We start from the raw sequence: 21,899 nt of genomic DNA on the forward strand, positions 1-21,899 counted from the left end.
TGGGGTTTGGTTCCCTACTGAGTACACTCCTACTGAGTGCACTAATAGCTGGGGGGGGGTTGCTCCTCCATCCTAGTATAATAACAGGTTTTGGTTTTTCTGGAGGTTACAGTGTACACTCACCAGTGGCCTGGTGAAGAGGCAGATACAGCAGTTCTGATACAGTCACTCTTTCTTCCCAACAATCAATATTACATTATCAAGTAAACTTTTAAGTTGTTTTCTGTGGCATTTATGCATCGATGGTTACAGTGTTATTGTCTTTGGGTTGTGTTTTAAAGCATTCAATATTATCATAGTTATTACTGTTACTATTACTACAGTAATATTATTACATTTAGAGAACAAAAAGAGGAGAGATGAGAGAGAAAAAGAGAGAGAGAAAGAAAGACGGTTAGAGTGTGTGAGAGAGTTAAGTGCACACAACATCCAAAGTTTTCATCAGTATTACGTCAGTAACTCTCAGTGAGTATGGTCCGTCAGAACAGAGGCAGTCTCAGGGGAGACTGAGTCGACCATATAAAAGCTACATACTGTACATTAATTTACTCCTCACACCATTTAACATTGTAATAATGGAACTATCAATTATCGGTCAGAAAGCTCAGATATCTGAAATCCAGAGAGGTTTCTTTAGAACTACCATTATAGGAACTTCATATCAACAGTCAATATTTACATCATAAGGTTTCAAAACAGACTTTGTGTCTGGCATTAGGAACAGAAGAGAAACTAGTACATTACTAGGACCAAATAAAAAACAGTTCAGTTGGCCTGAGTATAGTATACATGGGATTATATTACACAACATACTGGTATTTACTCAAATAAGAAGAAAAGGCAACTCCACATCATAACGCCTACATTATGTTCTCATACACCACAAAATAACACTTGTCATATCAAAGCATAATAACGACCGTTAATCCATTGTATTCATATTCATTAACATTTACTAAACACAGACAATGTTGTGTAGTGTTTGGTTAAAGTTGTGACATATATTGGTCGAACGTTATCAAAATAGCTTCTTATACGACCTCTCACATAAAGGACAAAGTGGACTTAGCTCAGTGCTATTTGGCCTATTTTCCACATAAGGAGCGTTCAGTACATGTGCAGTAGAGTCATCATTGGCTTGAGAAGGTTGAGGTCTGCTTCAGCACCACATAGACCAGTCAGTCTATTGATACGCACCAGTCTCAGATCTACTCTTCACTGTATGGGCTGTACTGTGGTTTGGAAATGAAAAACACCATGTTGACAACACAATCCACGGACATGTAAGGTTTTGGTTACGAGCTTTGGAATCCAAGCCAGTCTTTGCAGATGCTCTTTGTAAAGAATATTTGAATTTTTTGTTTTCCGTAGCTGCTTTTGTTTCTTTCAGTTTTCTTATACTTTGAAAGAACGTTCTATACACTAAAACATCGAACAGTTTGATACTTGCACTAGTAGTCTTTAAACACAAGTGAGACGGGCACCTACTGTGTCCTGGTTCTCCAGATTCTATTGTCAGAACAGGGACATCTGTTGGCATGGAGGGGTTAACTCCTGAGGTATCGGTTGGAGGACAGGAGAGGAGGGGAAAGGAGAGAGAGGAACACAGGAGTGGTGTCTTAAAGCTCTAGAGGAGGTCTGCCCTGTGATGTTTTGGGGCTGATTAAGGGGTGAGGTACACTGGTAGAATGCTCTTTGGCTTCTGTGGCATCCGGTTGGTTTATTGTTGTGAGTGACGTGCACTTAGTTCATGGCTGTGTGCGTTCTCTCCCCTGTCCTCTGCTGCCTTTCCCTCTATCCTGTGGTGGGGTCAACTCTGAGGCTCCTTGCCCTCTTCTCCTTGGCCCGGCCATTCTGAAACCACACCTGCACCACCCTGCGTGGGAGCCCCAGCTGCCGTCCCAGGCCCTCACACTGCAGGGGACTGGGGGTGGGGTGCTCCCTGTAACAGGCTCTGAGCTTGATCACCTGCTGGGGGGTCATCTGTGTACGCTGCCTCTGCTGCTGCTGCTGTCTCGGTCCATGCCTATCCACACTCTCAGACAGACTTGGACTGGAGTTCTGGTCACAGTCTTGAACGTTGAAGCTTGCCATCCCATATTTGTATCCCAGAGACAACAGATTGCTATGGTTACCCACATGAGCCTGGTCAGACGAAGGGAATATTTTTACTGACAGACCTTCTTCCTCTTCCTCCTCTTCCATGTCGGGTTCGTTCAGGTCAAAGGTCAAATCTGTTTTCCCAGAAATGTATTTTCTCTCAGTGGGGATGGCCCCGGGGCTTGGGGAGGGATGAAAGGGGTTCGGGGAGGGATGGAGGGGGGAAGGGAGAGAAGGATGGTGGGAGAGAGAGGGAGAATGCTGGAGGGGCAGTGGGGGACCCTCCCTGTCTCTGTAGGATCCATGGTTGTGAGAAAAGCTGAAGTCATCAGCGGAACCTATCTGATGAGACAGACCATAGGCAGGTCTGTCAGTCTGGGACCAGTGGCGGGCCCTAACATGGGCATCCAGGGCACTTTGAGCCTTGAACAAAGCCCTACAGAATGGACAGCGCCTGTGGTTGTCACCCAGACCCACACCTAAACCTCCTCTCCCCAGGGTCTGGAGCTGGCCCTTCCTCTGACGAGCCCTAGTGTTCTGGAACCATACCTGAGGAAGGACAGACAACCACAGCATTATTACACAAAAGATGATTCAGCATTACAGAATTATAGAAATGTTACTATGAGAATGATAAAGTACCTGCACCACACGTTTCTTCAGGCCTGTGTCCCTGGTGATGCCCTCCAGTACAGAGCGGGTTGGGTTGGAGTTCAGACTGTAGCGCTGGTACAGAACCTCTAGCTGCTCCGCACTGATGGTGGTCCTCTGGCGCCTATCCCGCCTCTGCTCATCCCCCTCTCCCTCCCTCTCTCCCCCTTCCTCTCCATCACCGGCCATCACATCACTCATAGGCCTAACCTCTGTCCCTTCCTCCAGCCTACGCTTCAGAGAGGGCAGGGCTGGGCTAGGAGCAGAGTGGGTGGTAGTGTATGGGGGCAGAGCTGGGCTAGGAGCAGAGTGGGTGGTAGTGTATGGGGGCAGGGCTGGGCTAGGAGCAGAGTGGGTGGTAGTGTATGGGGGCAGGGCTGGGCTAGGAGCAGAGTGGGTGGTAGTGTATGGGGGTAGAGCTGGGCTAGGAGCAGAGTGGGTGGTAGTGTATGGGGGCAAGGCTGGGCTAGGAGCAGAGTGGGTGGTAGTGTATGGGGGTAGGGCTGGGCTAGGAGCAGAGTGGGTGGTAGTGTATGGGGGTAGGGCTGGGCTAGGAGCAGAGTGGGTAGTAGTGTATGGGGGTAGAGCTGGGCTAGGAGCAGAGTGGGTGGTAGTGTATGGGGGTAGAGCTGGGCTAGGAGCAGAGTGGGTGGTAGTGTATGGGGGTGAGAGCTGGGCTAGGAGCAGAGTGGGTGGTAGTGTATGGGGGCAGAGCTGGGCTAGGAGCAGAGTGGGTGGTAGTGTATGGGGGTAGGGCTGGGCTAGGAGCAGAGTGGGTAGTAGTGTATGGGGGTAGGGCTGGGCTAGGAGCAGAGTGGGTGGTAGTGTATGGGGGTAGGGCTGGGCTAGGAGCAGAGTGGGTGGTAGTGTATGGGGGCAGAGCTGGGCTAGGAGCAGAGTGGGTGGTAGTGTATGGGGGTAGGGCTGGGCTAGGAGCAGAGTGGGTGGTAGTGTATGGGGGTAGGGCTGGGCTAGGAGCAGAGTGGGTAGTAGTGTATGGGGGTAGAGCTGGGCTAGGAGCAGAGTGGGTGGTAGTGTATGGGGGTAGAGCTGGGCTAGGAGCAGAGTGGGTGGTAGTGTATGGGGGTAGAGCTGGGCTAGGAGCAGAGTGGGTGGTAGTGTATGGGGGCAGAGCTGGGCTAGGAGCAGAGTGGGTGGTAGTGTATGGGGGCAGGGCTGGGCTAGGAGCAGAGTGGGTGGTAGTGTATGGGGGTAGAGCTGGGCTAGGAGCAGAGTGGGTGGTAGTGTATGGGGGTAGAGCTGGGCTAGGAGCAGAGTGGGTGGTAGTGTATGGGGGTAGAGCTGGGCTAGGAGCAGAGTGGGTGGTAGTGTATGGGGGCAGGGCTGGGCTAGGAGCAGAGTGGGTGGTAGTGTATGTGGGTAGAGCTGGGCTAGGAGCAGAGTGGGTGGTAGTGTATGGGGGGTAGAGCTGGGCTAGGAGCAGAGTGGGTGGTAGTGTATGGGGGCAGGGCTGGGCTAGGAGCAGAGTGGGTGGTAGTGTATGTGGGTAGAGCTGGGCTAGGAGCAGAGTGGGTGGTAGTGTATGGGGGCAGGGCTGGGCTAGGAACAGAATGGGTGTTGGTGTATAGGGATAAGGGTGGTTGGTGGCAGGATGATAACAGGGACTGGTACTGAAGCATTGACTGGAGGGCTATGGGCTGCATTAGACCAAGGGGGAGGAGAGAGGGGTCTATGGGGAAGGGAAGAGAGGAGAGGTTGGATAAAGGAAGACGGGGGAGGGGGAGTTGGGGTAAGGGGAGAGGGGGGTATGGAGAGTTTGGGCTTGTGTATGATAGTTTGAGAGGGGTCAGGGCAAGGGGTGGTTGTCGTTGTGGTACCGTCCTGCTCTGAAAGTGGTTGTGGTTGGCGGGGGGGTGGAGGAGGAGAGGGTGTTGGTGAGGCTCTGGCTTGGACTGGGGAGAGGAAATTAACTGGGGCTTGGTCTGGGGACAGGGTTACAGATACGGATGCTGGTGGTGGGGGCACAGCTGGGTCTATGGCTGTTAGGGTTGCAGCTGGGGTAAGGGCTGGGACTGAGGTTTGGGAGATGGAGAGGAATTGGGCTTGGTCGAGGGTTGAATCTGAGGCTGGTGCTGAGGGTAAAGGTGCAAGTGCAGGTGCTGAAGCTGGGGTTAGGGGTGCAACAATAGTTGTCTCAGTGTCCCCCGGTGTGAAGGGTCTGAGGGGGTAGAGGCGGTCGTACTGCAGCCTGTACTGTCTGGAGAACATCTCCAACACTACAGGAGGGATCATCTGGCGGTGAACAAACTCCTGGTGGCTCTTCAGGATCAGAGAGTCAGAGAACAGCTTCCCACATTCTCCACACTGCTTCTCCTCCTCCTCCAGGCATCCCTCCATCTCTCTGTTCTGCTGTCTCTGTCTGCTCTGAGTGCTTTGTAGGGCCAGTTCCCAGCCGTATCTTTCCAACAGAACTCTGAGGGCCTTCTCTGCTCTCTCCTTCTTCTCACTCTCCTGCATCTCTCCGTTCTTCTCTCCATCTCCATCAGGAGGGGAGGATGGGTTGTATTCTTTCTCTGTCTGGTGGAGGGGGGAGTCACTGTCAGCGGTCTCAGCCTGGGTTTCACATTTCGGAGCATGGGCTGGAAACTGGATTCTATTCGTCTCTGGCTGTGGAGAGGGAGGTCCAAGCCTCTCTATCTGGGGGCGTTGGTCCGAGGTGGTCTGAGGGGAGACAGTTGAGGTGGTCTGAGGGGAGACAGCTGAGCTGGTCTGAGGGGAGACAGCTGAGGTGGTCTGAGGGGAGACAGCTGAGGTGGTCTGAGGGGAGACAGCTGAGGTGGTCTGAGGGGAGACAGCTGAGCTGGTCTGGTTCATAAGGGTTGTGTTGGGGTTGAGTAGCAGCCCTCCAGAAAGGTAGAAGGACAGTAGCAGCTGCTGCTGTAGAGAGAATAGGCTGTCTGGCGATAAGGGGAGGGGAGGGAAGAGGTTCCCGTGTTGGAGAATCTCTGCTGCTGAAGGGAGGTGCTGCTTTAGGAGGTTATGTTGCAGTAAGGGGAGGTGTGGGAGCAGTGTTGGACTAAAGATCTGGGGCTGGAGGAGGGCTGTGTGTTGCTGTATCTGGGCCTGGGCTAATTGCTGTTGGAGTAACGTCAGGTCCTGCTGTCCTGCGGAAGCGGTCAGGTCCTCTACTCTCCTCCTCTTAGCCTGTTGACCCTTAACCTGGCCGGAGACACCCACACTCAGCTGGGCTTCACTCAGGGAGGAACAGGGACTTGGGGAGGCAGGGGCTGGTCTGGTGACTGCTGGGGGGGTTCCCCTGGTAGATGCCTCTTCTCCTCCAGGCGAAGGGCTGGAGGCAGGGGTCTGGGTTTGGACCAAGGATGGGACTGGGGTGTGGGGAGGCTGGGTTGAGGCTGAGGCTGGAGCTAGAGTTTGGTGAGTGTGGGGGTTCAGTGGTAGCTGGGTCCGAGCTGCACGGGCTCGTGTCTGGTGCAGTACAGAACGGAGGTGGATGTCCAGGGTGGAGCTCTGGCTGTAGGCCACCCCACACATTCTGCAGCGGTAGGGCCTGGGGTCAGAGGCCAGGCTGCACCGGTAGGGGCTTGGTTCCAGGCCCTGGGGGTGTCAGCATAACTGGGGCTGCAGTCATGCAGGGCCCGTCTGGCTTTGGCTCGGTGGAGGTGGGACACAGAGTTATAGTGGACCAGCAGGATGGTTCTCTGAGTGAAGGACTCACAGCAGACTGAACACTTGTAGGGCCGAGCCGGGTCCAGGAACCGCTCCAGAGTCGGTTTTGAGCCCTTGATGAGGGGGCTGGATTCTGACCCTGTCTCCTCCCCCTGCTGCCCTGAACCCTTGTCACTATTACTAACCCCTGGACTGGGCCTCTCCTCCTCATCTGGGTCATCCTTTTCATCCTCCTCTCCTTCATTTCCCTCCTCCTCATCTTCCTCCTCCATACTCTCCCCCTCCTCTTCCTCCCCTCCAGGCTGGTTGGTCGTTGGACGTGTGCTCCACTCTGGTCAGGGTGTGTACCCTGTAGGTGTAGGTCCTGTAGGTGTGTGTTGAGCAGGTGTCTCTGCAGGGGCCTCTTGGCTGCGGCAGCGTCTGGGGCAGAGGTGGCACTCTGTCGCCGCCCTCATGGCATGGTACTGCCAGTGCAGCTTCAGCTTCTCCTGTGTCCGGAATGCTAGACTGCACCTGCCACAGCGGAACCTGTAACCATGACGATCAGAGGAGGGAGGGGCATCGCTGAGAGGAGAGGGGGGTAAGGCAGATGAAGGGAGGTGGCTGAGGGAGGGAGAGGGAGGAGTGGGGGGAGGGGATGAGCTGGGGGGACTCTGGGAGGTGAGAGGTGTTGTCCTCTGCTAGATGCTGGTCCTCACAAGGACGGGTGGGCAGAGCAGGGACATCTTTGGCTGGTATCACTTCTTCTTCATTTATATGGGAGTCGTTTGATTGAGACTCATTTCTGAGGGACTCCTTTGCGTAAAAGTCCATTGTGTTGGAATCGTTTGTTTGATATTCGTTTGTGTTGGAGTCGTTTGAATGGGAATCCCTCTGCAGTGTCTCTTTCTGTAGAATCTCTGGCAGCTCCACTGCCACCTGGAAAAGAATCCAACAACAAAGGTTTTCAATGTCAGTCTGAACCTATCCAGATGACTGATTGCCTTTATAGTCAGTCAAAACAGTGTCTTTCCTGTTTGATAGTGCAGATGGAATAATAATTGTGATGCTCCTTTATTGTCTACATCACCTCATTCTCCCATTACACACTTTACTTCTAAATCAATGAATAATAATACGAGATGGAGGGAAATAGAATCAAGAGTGTTTTAAATCAACCACACACAGAAAGAAGACACACACACATGGCATGGCAGAGACAGAAGAGAGCATACACATATGCGGGTGCAGCAGTGAGAGAGTGAAGGTCAGGCTTAATCTTGAGAGAGTAATTGGAAAGCGAGGAACATAATGGCCATCATCACCCCAGACTGAATTAATGAACCTACACTACTATCAGAGAGAGCGGGAGAGGGGTGGAAAATGGGGGCTGTGGTAGCAGAGAGATGGAGAGAGAAAGCGAGGGGGGGGGTTGAGAGGGGGCGAGAGAGAGAAAGAGGAGGCGCAGAGAGAAAGATGGAGAAAGAGGGGGTGGAGAGGGGGGACGAGAGAGAACAAGGGGTGCAGAGAAAAAGATGAAGAGAGAGAGGACGGGTGGAGAGAAGAATGAGAGGTATGAAAAGGGAGTGAGAGAAAAAAGGGAGAGAGGAGAGGGTAAGAGAGATGAGAGGAGGGGTGAGAGAGGGATGAGGGGAAAAACAGGAAGACTAAAAGGAAGAAGGCAGTCAAGTGAAGTCAGAGAGGGAGACAAAGAGCACTTAGCATCCTGGGTAAAGTAATGGAGGTTGGTGATGTGGAGAGATGAGCACTCTTTGTTTGCTAGAGACACTAAAAGCAAACTCCTTCAGCTTGATTGTACTTCTGCTTATGAAAGGTAGCTAGAACACACACACTTACAGTGCTCATGAGCTTGTCCACACAGTCCTGGGCCACACTATGAGTGAGTGTGAGGTGACGTCTCAGGTGTGTGTGTACCAGTGTGTCCTGGCACAGTGGGCACTTGGCAGTAGTCTGTTGGTCAGTGGTGTGCTTGTCTGTTCTGGGGCGTTTGGGAGAGAGGGGGCTCTGTGTCTCCTCCAGCCAAGAGAATGATCGCTTGGCTGGGGATAAGGAATCTCTCCTCTCCCCCTCCTCACTGCTTTCATCTAGAAAAATAACACATATGTTAATACACACACACACACACACACACACACACACACACACACACACACACACACACACACACACACACACACACACACACACACACAGATTGATCCATTATTGATTTTCTATTAAAGAGCCTCCTGAGATTCAGACCAGTTCATTCAGACCAAATACCTGCTATTGACTGTTTAATACAGAGTAGCAGACAGAGTTAGACCAGATTTAGACCGGACAGAGATAGAACAAAGTACAGGTGGAGTCATTAGAACGGTACTCGGAAGTCTAGTTTCTGACCCTCACTAAGCCTAGTCATGGACTAAAATGCATGCTCAATGGAGAATCTCTATTGACAGTGTCTGGGTAACTGGCCCTTAAAGTTCTATTCTGGAATATTACAGACATTTTAGTCATTTAACAGATGCTCTTATCTAGAGTGACTTACAGGAGCAATTAGGGTTAAATGCCTTGCACAAGGGCACAACGTCAGATTTCTGTTCACCTAGTCAGTTCTGGAATTCCAACCAGCAACTTTTCGGTTACTGGTCCAAAGCGCTTAACCGCTAGGCTACCTGCCACCCTACAGTTCAATAGCAGTGAGTCGGTAGGTGCTTGTTAGCGTTGTCGGGGTGATAGGGGATGTAACGAGCATGTGCATCGACAAATCAATTAACCCAATTGACCCCTGACCATAATCAATCATTCCTTTTCTCTCAATCACTCTCTCTTCACCTTGCTCCATCACCTTTCTTCTAATTTCTTCTCGCCGTTGACTTATCCTAGGCCTGCAGTTCATTTTCTCTATCCTATTTATACATTTGTTCTGGACTGATGTACAAAATATGGTTGAAATTCCCTCTTGCCAATGTCTACAATAATCCCATACTTTTAAATTCCTCAGGAGGAATGAACAAGTGCACACTTCAGAGAGAAGGGAATGGGAAAAGACGAGCTGAATTTCTTACCCATCTCAGGACTGGTACACTTCCTGATGCTGAAGATGGCAGCTAGCTCCTCTCCTTTATTCAGGCTCCTCCTTTTCACAATCTGCAAGCGGTGAAGCTCCTCCCTCTTATGATGACCCGTGGAGTGGGTGTGTCTCAGTAGGTGGAGTTTAGAGCGGGAGGAGTAATTACACAAGACACAGTGGAACGACAAGGAGCCTCCAGCTACTGCACTGTCATACTGCTCTAAGAACTAGAGAGAGAGAGAGGGGGGAAGTTGGAGTTATACAAGGTGTGATAGAAAGAAATATGTACAAAATAAATCTGGTCTCTGTGTTTTATTTGCTGTCTATATGCCAAATATTTAGAAACAATTGTAAAGCCCAAGAACAGCAAATATTGTGTTTGTACTGACCCTGTAGACTCTGAGGCTGTCCTGGTGTTGGGAGTTGACACTGTGTATTCTCAGTTTCTCCAAGCTGCTGGTCTGGAAGTCACACACGTTACACTTCAGCTGGACCAGGTTGCCTGTAGCAACCAACTTCCCAACTTCCTCCCAGTCCACAGCCTCCCCCTTTTCCCCTCTCTCCCAGAGGTGGGCAGCCAGCTGGTAGCGGGCCCTGTGTCTGTCTGTCTGGCAGTGCAGGGTGAAGTTAGCTGTGAGGGGGGTGCTGTAGCCACACAGCCTGCAGTAGCAGCCTCCGGCCACCAGACAGCGCCACTCAGACTGGGGCAGGGAGCGGGGGGCACTCAGGTGAGACCCAAGAGACTCCAAACTGTCAGAGGAGAAACTGAAACACACCAGGCACCGGAACACACCACGGTAGAGTGGAGACGAGGAGGAGAGAGACAGGGGAGGAGGGGGAGAGGGGAGAGAGACAGGGGAGAGGGGGATGGAGAAGGGGATGGTGAGGAGGAGGGAGGAGGAGAGGGGAGGGGGGTCAGGGTTGATTCTGGGGCAACTGGCTCCTCTGCTGTTAGTTGATGCATATCCAAAGACTGCTCCCCACCTAGAACACACACACACACACACACACACACACACACACACACACACACACACACACACACACACACACACACACACACACACACACACACACACACACACACACACACACACACACAGACACACAGACACACAGACACACAGACACACACACAGACAGGCCGTGACAAAACATACATATAAGCATGGATATAATCAAGTATCTACCTACAGTAATTAAGTATGTGTCAGTGTGTGTGTGGTCTCTCACCTATGCTGTGTAGCAGTGTGAGTTGAGGAGGCAGACTCCTGCAGTGGGCCAGGTAGTAGCTTCTCTGCAGCTGCAGCACGTTGTGTGTGTGTTTCAGGCGCAACACATTTTGTGTGTGTTTCTCGCTGGTGGTGTGTATGCGCAGGTTCCGCGCAATGCTGGTCTCATAATCACACACCTCACACCGCCACCTCTTACCCTGGGAGGAGGGATGGCTGGGGTAGGCCGGTGTGTTTTCCGGGGGCTGCGTGACTTCGGGGTGTGTGTGTCCGTACACCTGATCGCCTGCTGTGTCTCTGACAGAGGAGCCCCCGCTGTGTGTGGAGTGTGTGTGTGTGCTGTGCACATGTTGTGTTTGTCCCGCTGCCTGTACGTTGCTGAGGTGTTTGTCTGACTGCATGTGTATGCTGAGGTTTCCTTTAGAGGACGTGGCGTAATCACACACACCACAGCGGTAGGGCTTGTACCCACAGACATAACTCTCCCCCGGGACAGACGAGGATGGGCCTTCCCTGTGCTACAGTACAGACACACACCCCTTGACCCTCCACAAACACAATTCTCCCCCAAGCCCCCCACAGACACATGAGCCCCCAGACTCTGGGTGTTTTTCTCTGAGGTGGACTTGCAGTGTCTGCTGGGACTTGTAATGCCAGTTACATTTGGGGCATTTAAGCGTCTTGCAGGAGTTCCGGGAGTGCATCAATGCCATGTGACTGTTCAGTGAGATGGGAGAAGAGGGTGAGGAGGAAGAGGAGGGAGAGGAGTGGAGGTACTTAGATACAGTCTCTATGTTCTCATCTCCCTCTCTTTCTTTCTCTCCATTTCCCTCATCATCATTTCTTTCTATTTCCATCTCTCTATCTCCATCTCTCACTTCTGGGTTGTTGTTTGGTTTGGGAACTTTGGCGGTGTCTCCATTGGCAATAAGGGAAGTGTGAGTGGCGTCTGCTCTACCATCATCCTTAGCGGGTGTGCTGGTGGACTCAGACAGAGCAGACTGCTGGGGTTTAAAGCTCAGAGGAAAACTAGGACTATTGCCCTGCACTTCTCCTGTGTCTCTCACCTCTGTCTCGTTCTGACGATAAGGAGAGGAGGGGAAAAAGCTGGAGCGCTTTGGAGAATTGGAAGGAGAGGTAGAGTGCTTTGGAGAATTGGAAGGTGATAATGAGAGCTTTGGACAGGTAGAAGGAGAGGTAGAGTGCTTTGGAGAATTGGAAGGAGTAATGTGGATGTTGCTGTTCAATGTGCCACTGGCCATAACAGTGCTGGAAGCAGAGCTGTGCTGGCTCTGTCGAGGTAATAGACTACATTTGGATTTGGTTTGGCTTTGGTTTGAGATGGCCTCTTCCCTCTCCTCCTCTTCCTGTTCCTTCTCTTTTCCTCTTCTCCTCTGTCTTTGCTGCTGAAGGCTGGTGCAAGGTTTTTTCTTCCCGTTTCCTCTCTGTCATCCACTAGTAACAATCTTTCTTTCTCCTTCTCATTTAGCTTCTCTTCCTTCTCTTGCTCTTCTTTCAGTGTCACACCATTATTCTGTGAGTATATACCCCCCTCCCCTTCTGGGGTCTCCTCTCTGCCTGCGGTCCCCTCTGCTCCCCCCTGCTCTGTCTGAGTCAGGTTGGAAGGCTCTTTGGCAGGGGCCGGGGCTGAGGTACGAGAGGGCGACCCCTTACAAGGAATCACTTCCGGGGTCAGGAGAGGATGAGATAACGGCTTGGTGCTGATGTCAGGTTCTCCTCCCTCTCTCCCTCCATCCCTTCCTCTCCCTCCCTCACCGCTGTCCATAATGGCTCCTACAGCAGCCACGCATCACTACCCCACCTGAGAGAGAGATGAGGAGAGAGAGAGAGAGAGAGAGAGAGAGAGAGAGAGAGAGAGAGAGAGAGAGAGAAAATAATTTAAAGGAAGAAATACATGTACATAGTACTGAGTGTTAATTACTGCAACACAATAAACAATAGTCTTTGTCAGGTGAAGTTCTACCTCTACTATAGCTACTCCACTGGCATTGACTCTAAAGGTTTTCATTTACACAGATCAATAGCCTAGTCTATCGATAACAAATCTAAAATGATTTACACAATTATTCCCTACTATATGTCTATCTAGTATGGGAAACCATTACTTAGGGAAAGTGTGTGTGTGTGTGTGTGTGTGTGTGTGTGTGTGTGTGTGTGTGTGTGTGTGTGTGTGTGTGAGAGAGAGAGAGAGACAGAGAGGTGGGGGCATACTGGTTAACGGGAATTCGACTGAATGAGTCGCGCTTTAGAGAGAGAATGATATCCTACCCTGATAAAAAAATAGGGCCTACCTCCCCAACTGAGCTGAAAATATTGAACCGACAGGAAACGTAGATGATTACGTTTGTGTGCATTGTCAGCGCGGGAAAAACTCACAAACCGAGGAACTAGCGCTGGCAGTAGCCTGCAACGGCTGATGTTAACCAGTATAGGCTACACCAGCTGACACCGACATTATTTAACTGGAATGGTGACTATGACGAGGTTTATATTACTGTAGCGTACTTCTGTCTTTGTTTAGCCTACTCAAGAGATAAAAACCGCAACAGCCTATAACGGCACAAAGCTCTTCTTTCCATTCAACAGCACAGCCAATATCCGCGATATCCCCCAGTAGTTTGAGGGATATCACGGACAGTTAGAAACAAACGCAGACTCACATCTGTGCGGCTGTGGCGGCGGCGTCTCTGGACTCCTTGGACTGTATCTGTATCTGTAGTAATCCAGTCAAATAGCGGGTCTACTGAACATCCACATATTCCCTTTGGACCAGAGAGCGTGCAGGAGAGGACAGCCGCAAAGAGAGCAGCATAACACAGTCCTCCTCTCTGTGTTCCTAAAATCGTCTTCTTAAAGCTATATCTACAGTAAACAGAGGGACGGAGGGGTGTGAGAGGGGGAGAGGTAGAGTGAGGTCTGAACATAGAGGAGAGAAAAACACTTAGCTCTTTATTCCTGCTAATTGGTTTCCTGCAGATGGCTGAGGCTACCCCACTGCGCATGTGCAACATTGCGCAGGCAGCATCAATGGGATGCGGCGGAGGAGAAAGGGAGGGGAGAGAGGGGAGAGGGACCGAAGAGGGACTATGTAGAAGACTAAAGAGGATACAGATAGTCGGAGAAAATAGTGAAGTAATAGAATTATCATTGTAATGTTGATATTGTAAGAAAGGGTTGGAATAATTGGAATAATAATTTTGTCACAAAAGGTTAAAGTGACATGTAGCTGTATATGTAGATGTATGACAAATATATATATCGCTTATATCCCATACACCTTGTATCATAGGCCTACCATCAGTCGCATGCTTGAAATATAACACATTATTTGCCAAGTATTTATTATTTCAATCCACACAAAACTATACTACTGCTACATTATTAAATAATATTAAATAATACATTTTATCAGCGTTAGGCTATATCTGCCGCGCTTCAGAGAAATAGGCCAACACTAGCCATATTATGACTAAAAGGAGAAACAACGAATTGTAAAATGTCTTCTATTTTTGGTCATAAATGGCTAAGGCCTACACATGTATTTATGATCCGTTCAGCTTTTTCTTACATAAGCTCTCTCTCTTTCCTCTTTTTCTCTCTTTCTATTGTCATGATAATGTAATTGTGGATTTCACAATCTGTCGGTCTCTCGAGGCTCAACAGACTCAACGTACAAAAACCCTGCGTCTTCACGACAATATTCCATAAACCTACCGTGATTGTATAATTCAAATGTTTATTTGTTTTCATCCTTAAAAACTTGAACAAATAATTGTTTAACAGAATCTGAATTATTGTTATGATAGGCTTATTATAATTGTTCATAATAATCCAGGCTAATATAATATAGGATAATATATTATAATACAGCCTAATACAATTAATTATATATAATAATTATTTCAGAATTATTATTTTAATAAATCACATGCTATAATTACATATCTGATAGAATATGCAATTGCAATACAGGATTCATGAACATTTTAATTTGTACTGATTTGTAATGATTATATTTTAGAGAAATGCGTATTATCTGTGTAAATAATAGGCCTAATTAACATAGGCCTATGTTGGGACTTTTCACTTCCAGTGCATCTCTTCCTAAAACCCTGTATATCGTGCATTAAACATAGAGATGGTTATTGTGAAATAATGCATTACAGTATTAAAGTAAGCTTACTTACTATGTGATACGATGATACGAGAAGCATCTGCATAGATAATTCTCTAGAAGATTACACCACCTTTGCTTCTATATTCCGTATGCACTCCAGAATTATAGAAAATTGTAAAAAATAAATAAAAAATGAAATATAGCACAAAGAAAATACTTTTTTGTCTGCTTCTTAACCAGGTCTCATGTTGCTATATTATATCCATTCCACACATAATGTATTATTCAACATCATGACCTCGGTGTGTGTGTGTGTGTGTGTGTGTGTGTGTGTGTGTGTGTGTGCGTGCGTGCGTGTGTGTGTGGGGTGTATTTCAAGACGCTTTGCTATGAATGTTCTATTTTTCATTTTTAATTAAACGAAAACGTAAAGTAGGCTATAACTTACTCATTGCAAACCAATTTAAAATCTTCAATAAAAACTGCTGTAGCTTAACCTTTTCTGACACAGAATTTAAAGGCATGTTGTACTGGGATTCAAATATTGAAATTGTCCTCTGCACCACTGTTGTTGCTTATATCCGGTGAAAGGCTATAAGGCAATATGACCTATAGCATTTCAAGAATAAACCTAAAAAATGTATGCATAATTAAATACTTTTTATTGACCTATTATCACATGTATTAGTTGATGTTGTTGCTGTTTTTGATATAAATTCAATATGCTGAATAAATCGGATTATTTTTGCATAGCAGAAAGTGGATCTAAAGAACCCCTAAAGAGCATCCCAGATATGCTGGAACGGTTTATGAGTTCGCCATTGTAAATACTCGTAACAATAGGTTACTTATCTGAAAATGTGTTGTTTATTTACGTTTATATTAATCAACTTTTGAATGTAAATGATGGTGTATTTCTGTAGGCCTACATTATATTATGATCAACATTTGATGACACTCTTCTGCATGTATGTGAACGCATTCTGGTCTTATTAAAGTCTACTGTTACATTATTAAAACATAGATTCATCAAATTTAGATAATATTTATAATAATATATTATACAGAGGAATTAAAAATAAAACAGAATTTACCATTGTGTTTATGTACGATTTTATGTCAGGCGCAGCGCGTGGAGAGATCTCTCAGGGGAATATGCGCGTGTCTAATCCTTTGAGTGAGTCAGACGCAGCCATTATATATTCACACAGAGACAATCTAGTGGACGGTCAGAAGCTAAACACACGTGTGCAGTCTCGATCAATAAAACAACCATCAGTGCAACCAACCCAACATTATACACACACTCCTGGCCTGGTGCCAGTCCCCCCTCCCATGCCCCCCAGGCAAGATTTACCCTGTTCCTGCTAATGGGTCAGTAACCACTGGTACGCTCCCTCCCCGTCCTGCCCCCTGGGCATAACAAGACCCCCAGCACCTCCAGCCTCTTCCCATGAACCCAAACCTCCAACCCCCACCTTCTCCAGACCCTATATAACATGTCTATGTCTGTGGGTACAGCAGGGGGAGGAGAGGGGGAATACATTGGGAAGGGAGACTCATCCAACACCCCTCTCTTCTCTCCAACCCATGGTATCCAATGGTATCCTACCTAAACGAGCCATTGCTATGGTAACATCCTGTCTGGTCAACCTGGCAACCCCACTCAGGTCCAGCAAAGATGGTGCACAGTGAGAGAGAGACAAACAGACAGGCAGAGAGAGAGCGAAAGCGAGAAGGAAAGAAAGAGAGAAATTGAAAAAGAGCAATGTAGTGAGAGGGCAAGTAAAAAGGTAGTTGGTAGTAAGATTTGCGTGGGCAACATACCTCACCATTCACTAAACAACAGTGCTCTCTGGTGGAGAGAAACTGTTACAGGGAGCTGCACAGACAAAACATTGTCTGATGGTCATGTGGATAATATAGACCTTCCCTGTTGGCTAAAGTATCTAAATGTATCAGCAAAGATATTTCATTCCTCATCTGATGTTCAACTGTTGGATCACAGTAGAGGCTCTCTGTTTGTTTTTACTCCACACTGGGTCACTTGATAATCCACCTTTAATCTATTTTCGTCCAGGTTTTAAAACAGGCTGTTCCACAAAGTTGCACATGCATCTATCATAAATGTCTTCCTGTTTGAGAGGGGAAAGGCAGAGCAACAACCTACCAGGCAACCGTAGCTAATCTAGCTATCAAATTCCCATATAATGTTCCTGCCCTGGCTTACCCACCTTTCCTTCCTCCCTTTTCTCCTTTGAGAAACCAATACAAAGAAGCTACAGCCTACAGAAACATTCTCATACTGAAGAACCCATCTCAGTGAGAAAAAAACATGGTAAGCATTATAGCCTGTTTCTGTTTTTTGCTACAACAAAACAGAAAGTTATTGAAGGAGAAGAATAGAGCAGTTGGGGAAAAGGGGAGACTAAAGGAATAGCCTACTTGAACTGTTGGTCCTGCTTGATAACTGTAACCAGATAGATTTATTAAACAAGGCAATACTTACAGAAAGGACCACCTTGTTCATTTAAATCTGAACCAATCATAGACATTCACAGACGTCCAGTCCGGACAGACCAAATATAGACGTCTATAATTGGTTCAGATTTGGTCCGGTCCGGACCAAATCTGAACCAATTACATTTGACATTTTAGTCATTTAGCAGACAGTCTTATCCAGAGCGACTGACCTTTTGGTTACTGGCCCAACCTCCTAACTGCTAGGCTACCACCCAGCCCACAATCATAGACATCTACAAGTTTGGACAGCACAGCACAGTGCATACAGTACAGTAGAGCATAGCAAAGTACATTACAGTACACAGTACACTAAAGAAAAGTACAGTATAATACAGTAGAGTACAGTACGATACAGTAGAGCACACTAGAGTACAGTAAAGACAAGTAAAGTATAGTGTACTGTATTGTACCTTAGTTTACTCTAATATACTCAACTCTACTGAACTAAACTGTACTCAACTCTACTGGATTAAGCTGTACTGTACTCTACTGTACTCTACTGTGCTCTACTGAATTCAACTCTAGTGTATTGTACTCTACTAAATTAAACTATACTTTACTGTAGTGTATTTAAATTAAAAACACCTTTTTATTTAACCTTTATTTAACTAGACATGTCAGTTAAGAACAAATTCTTATTTACAATGACGGCCTGCCCGGCAAACCCGGACGACGCTGGGCCAATTGTGCACCGCCCTATGGGACTCCCAGTCACGGCCGGGTTGTGATACAGCCTGGAATCGAACCAGGGTATGTAGTGACGCCTCTTGCAGTGAGATGCAGTGCCTTAGAGCGCTGCTCCACTTAGGAACCGAAGTACAGTGTACTCTATTGTACTGTACTCTACTGAATTAAACTATACTGTACTCTACTTTACTGTACTCTACTCTAATGAATTAAACTACAGTACCATACTGTATGGACTCTACTGAATAAAACTCTGTTCTGTCCCATATCATACTGTACCATATTGTACTATACTCTTTGTTCTACTGTGCTCTACTGTACTGAACTCTGCCGTACTGTAATGTTCAAACTTGTGAAATTTAGCCTAGACGTCAGTGTTGGGGATTAGTGAACTACATGTAATTCAAATAGTAATGTAATTACAATTTGCCATAGCTTGGTGGTGGTGGAAATACTCTGAACAAAAATATAAATGCAACATGTAAAGTGCTGGTCCCATGTTTCATGAGCTAAAATAAAATATACAAATTAAAAACCAAATGCACATTGTCTCAAAAAAGTTGTAGACAAGTTGTTTACATCCCTGTTAGTGAACATTTTATCCTTTGTCAAGTTAATCAATCAAATTTCAGTCAAATGTATTTATAAAGCCATTCTTACGTCAGCTGATGTCACAAAGTGCTGTACAGAAACCCAGCCTAAAACCCCAAACAGCAAGCAATGCAGGTGTAGAAGCACGGTGGCTAGGAAAAACTCCATAGAAAGGCCAGAACCTAGGAAGAAACCTAGAGAGGAACCAGGCTATGAGGGGTGGCCAGTCCTCTTCTGGCTGTGCCAGGTGGAGATTATAACAGAACATGGTCAAGATGTTCAAATGTTCATAGATGACCAGCAGGGTCAAATAATAATCACAGTGGTTGTCGAGGGTGCAACAGGTCAGCACCTCAGGAGTAAATGTCAGTTGGCTTTTCATAGCCGATCATTCAAAGTATCTCTACTGCTCCTGCTGTCTCTAGAGAGTTGAAAACAGCAGGTCTGGGACAGATAGCACGTCCGGTGAACAGGTCAGGGTTCCATAGCCGCAGGCAGAACAGTTGAAACTGGAGCAGCAGCACGGCCAGGTGGACTGGGGACAGCAAGGAGTCATCATGCCAGGTAGTCCTGAGGCATGGTCCTAGGGCTCAGGTCTTCCGAGAGAGAGAAAGAAAGCGAGAAAGAAAGAGAGAATTAGAGAGAACATACTTAAATTCACACAGGACACCGGATAAGACAGGAGAAATACTCCACATATAACAGACTGACCCTAACCCCCGACACAAACTACTGCAGCATAAATACTGGAAGCTGAGACAGGAGGGGTCGGGAGACACTGTGGCCCCGTCTGAATATACCCCCGGACAGGGCCAAACAGGCAGGATATAACCCCATCCACTTTGCCAAAGCACAGCTCCCACACCACTAGAGAGATATCTTCAACCACCAACTTACCATCCTGAGACAAGGCCGAGTATAGCCCACAAAGATCTCCGCCACAGCACAACCCAAGGGGGGGCACCAACCCAGACAGGAAGATCACGTCAGTGACTCAACCCACTCAAGGGACACACCCCTCCTAGGAACGGCATGGATGAGCACCAGTAAGCCAGTGACTCAGACCCTGTAATAGGGTTAGAGGCAGAGAATCCTAGTGGAGAGAGGGGAACCGGCCAGGCAGAGACAGCAAGGGCAGTTTGTTGCTCCAGTGCCTTTCCGTTCACTTTCACACTCCTGGGCCAGACTACACTCAATCATAGGACCTACTGAAGAGATGAGTCTTCAATAAAGACTTAAAAGTTGAGACCGAGTCTGCAACTCTCACATGGATAGGCAGACCATTTCATAAAAATGGAGCTCTATAGGAGAAAGCCCTGCCTCCAGCTGTTTGCTTAGAAATTCTAGGGATAGTAAGGAGGCCTGCGTCTTGTGACCGTAGCGGACGTGTAGGTATGTACGGCAGGACCAAATCAGAAAGATAGGTAGGAGCAAGCCCATGTAATGCTTTGTAGGTTAGCAGTAAAACCTTGAAATCAGCCCTTGCCAGGAAGCCAGTGTAGAGAGGCTAGCACTGGAGTAATATGATCAAATGTTTTGGGTTCTAGTCAGGATTCTAGCAGCCGTGTTTAGCACTAACTGAAGTTTATTTAGTGCTTTATCCGGGTAGCCGGAAAGTAGAGCATTGCAATAGTCTAACCTAGAAGTAACAAAAGCATGGATTAATTTTTCTGCATCATATTTGGACAGAAAGTTTCAGATTTTTGCAATGATACGTAGATAGAAAAAAGCTGTCCTTGAAACAGTCTTGATATGTTTGTCAAAAGAGAGATCAGGGTCCAGAGTAACGACGAGGTCCTTCACAGTATTATTTGAGAAGACTATACAACCATCAAGATTAATTGTCAGATTCAACAGAAGAACAAGTATCTCTGTTTTGTCCAAGTTTAAAAGTTGAACATTTGCCACCATCCACTTCCTTATGTCTGAAACACAGGCTTCCAGGGAGGGCAATTTTGGGGCTTCACCATGTTCCATCGAAATGTACAGCTGTGTGTCATCTGCATAGCAGTGAAAGTTAACATTATGTTTCCGAATGACATCACCAAAAGGTTAAATATATAGTGAAAACAATAGTGGTCCTAAAACGGAGCCTTGAGGAACACTGAAATATTCAGTTGATTTGTCAGAGGACAAGCCATCCACAGAGACAAACGGATATCTTTCCGACAGATAAAATCTAAACCAAGACAGAACGTGTCCGTGTAGACCAATTTCTCCAAAAGAATGTGGTGATCGATGGTATCAAAAGTAGCACTAAGGTCTAGGAGCATGAGGACAGATGCAGAGCCTCGGTCTGATGCCATTATAAGGTAATTTACCACCTTCACAAGTACAGTCTCAGTGCTATGATGGGGTCTAAAACCAGACTGAAGCGTTTTGTATACATTGTCTTCAGGAAGGCAATGAGCTTTTTCAATTTTTTTTTTAGAGGAATGGGAGACTCGATATAGGCCGATAGTTTTTAATATTTTCTGGGTCAAGGTTTGGCTTTTTCAAGAGAGGCGTTATTACTGCCACTTTTAGTGAGTTTGGTACACATCCGGTGGATTGAGAGCCATTTATTATGTTCAACATAGGAGGGCCAAGCACAGGAAGCAGCTCTTTCAGTAGTTTGTTGAAATAGGGTCCAGTATGCAGCTTGAAGGTTTAGAGGCCATGATTATTTTCATCAATGTGTCAAGAGATATAGTACTAAAAAAACTTGAGTGTCTCCCTTGATCCTAAGTCCTGGCAGAGTTATGCAGACTCAGGACAACTGAGCTTTGGAGGAATACACAGATTTAAAGGGGAGTCTGTAATTTGAGTTCTAATGATCATGATCTTTTCCTCAAAGAAGTTCATGAATTTATCACTGCTGAAGTGAAAGCAATCCGCTCTTGGGGAATGCTGCTTTTTAGTTAGCTTGCAACAGTATCAAAACTAAATGTTGGATTGTTCTTATTTTCCTCAATTAAGTTGGAAAAATAGGATGATTAAGCAGCAGTGAGGGCTCTTCGATACTGCACGGTACTGTCTTTCCAAGCTAGTCGGAAGACTTCCAGTTTGGTGTAGCGCCATTTCTGTTCCAATTTTCTGGAAGCTTGCTTCAGAGCAGGAATGTCCACCAGAGCTGTTGCCAGAGAATTTTATGTTAATTCCTCTACCATCAGCCGCCTCCAATGGTGTTTTAGAGAATTTGGCAGTACCTCCAACCAGCCTCACAACCGCAGACCACGTGTAACCACCCCAGCCCAGGACCTCCATGTCCAGCTTCTTCACCTGCGGGTTAATC

General features: G+C 47.2%; 1 protein-coding gene across 1 annotated transcript; it reads right to left on the reverse strand.

Annotated features, from left to right (window-relative positions):
* Nucleotides 1-215: 215 nt before the first annotated feature.
* LOC123724561 (zinc finger homeobox protein 3-like) lies at nt 216-11,087 on the reverse strand. The gene is given in 10 exon segments (XM_045688732.1): nt 216-2,649; nt 2,743-4,142; nt 4,320-6,327; nt 6,330-7,019; nt 7,051-7,317; nt 8,236-8,483; nt 9,450-9,681; nt 9,844-10,438; nt 10,688-10,757; nt 10,886-11,087. Coding segments are annotated over 10 exon segments (6,567 nt in total). The 3' UTR covers nt 216-1,794.
* Between the last annotated feature and the right edge of the window lie 10,812 nt (nt 11,088-21,899).

The sequence above is a fragment of the Salmo salar genome, chromosome ssa10 (assembly GCF_905237065.1).
Source record: "Salmo salar chromosome ssa10, Ssal_v3.1, whole genome shotgun sequence".
NCBI lineage: Eukaryota > Metazoa > Chordata > Actinopteri > Salmoniformes > Salmonidae > Salmo > Salmo salar.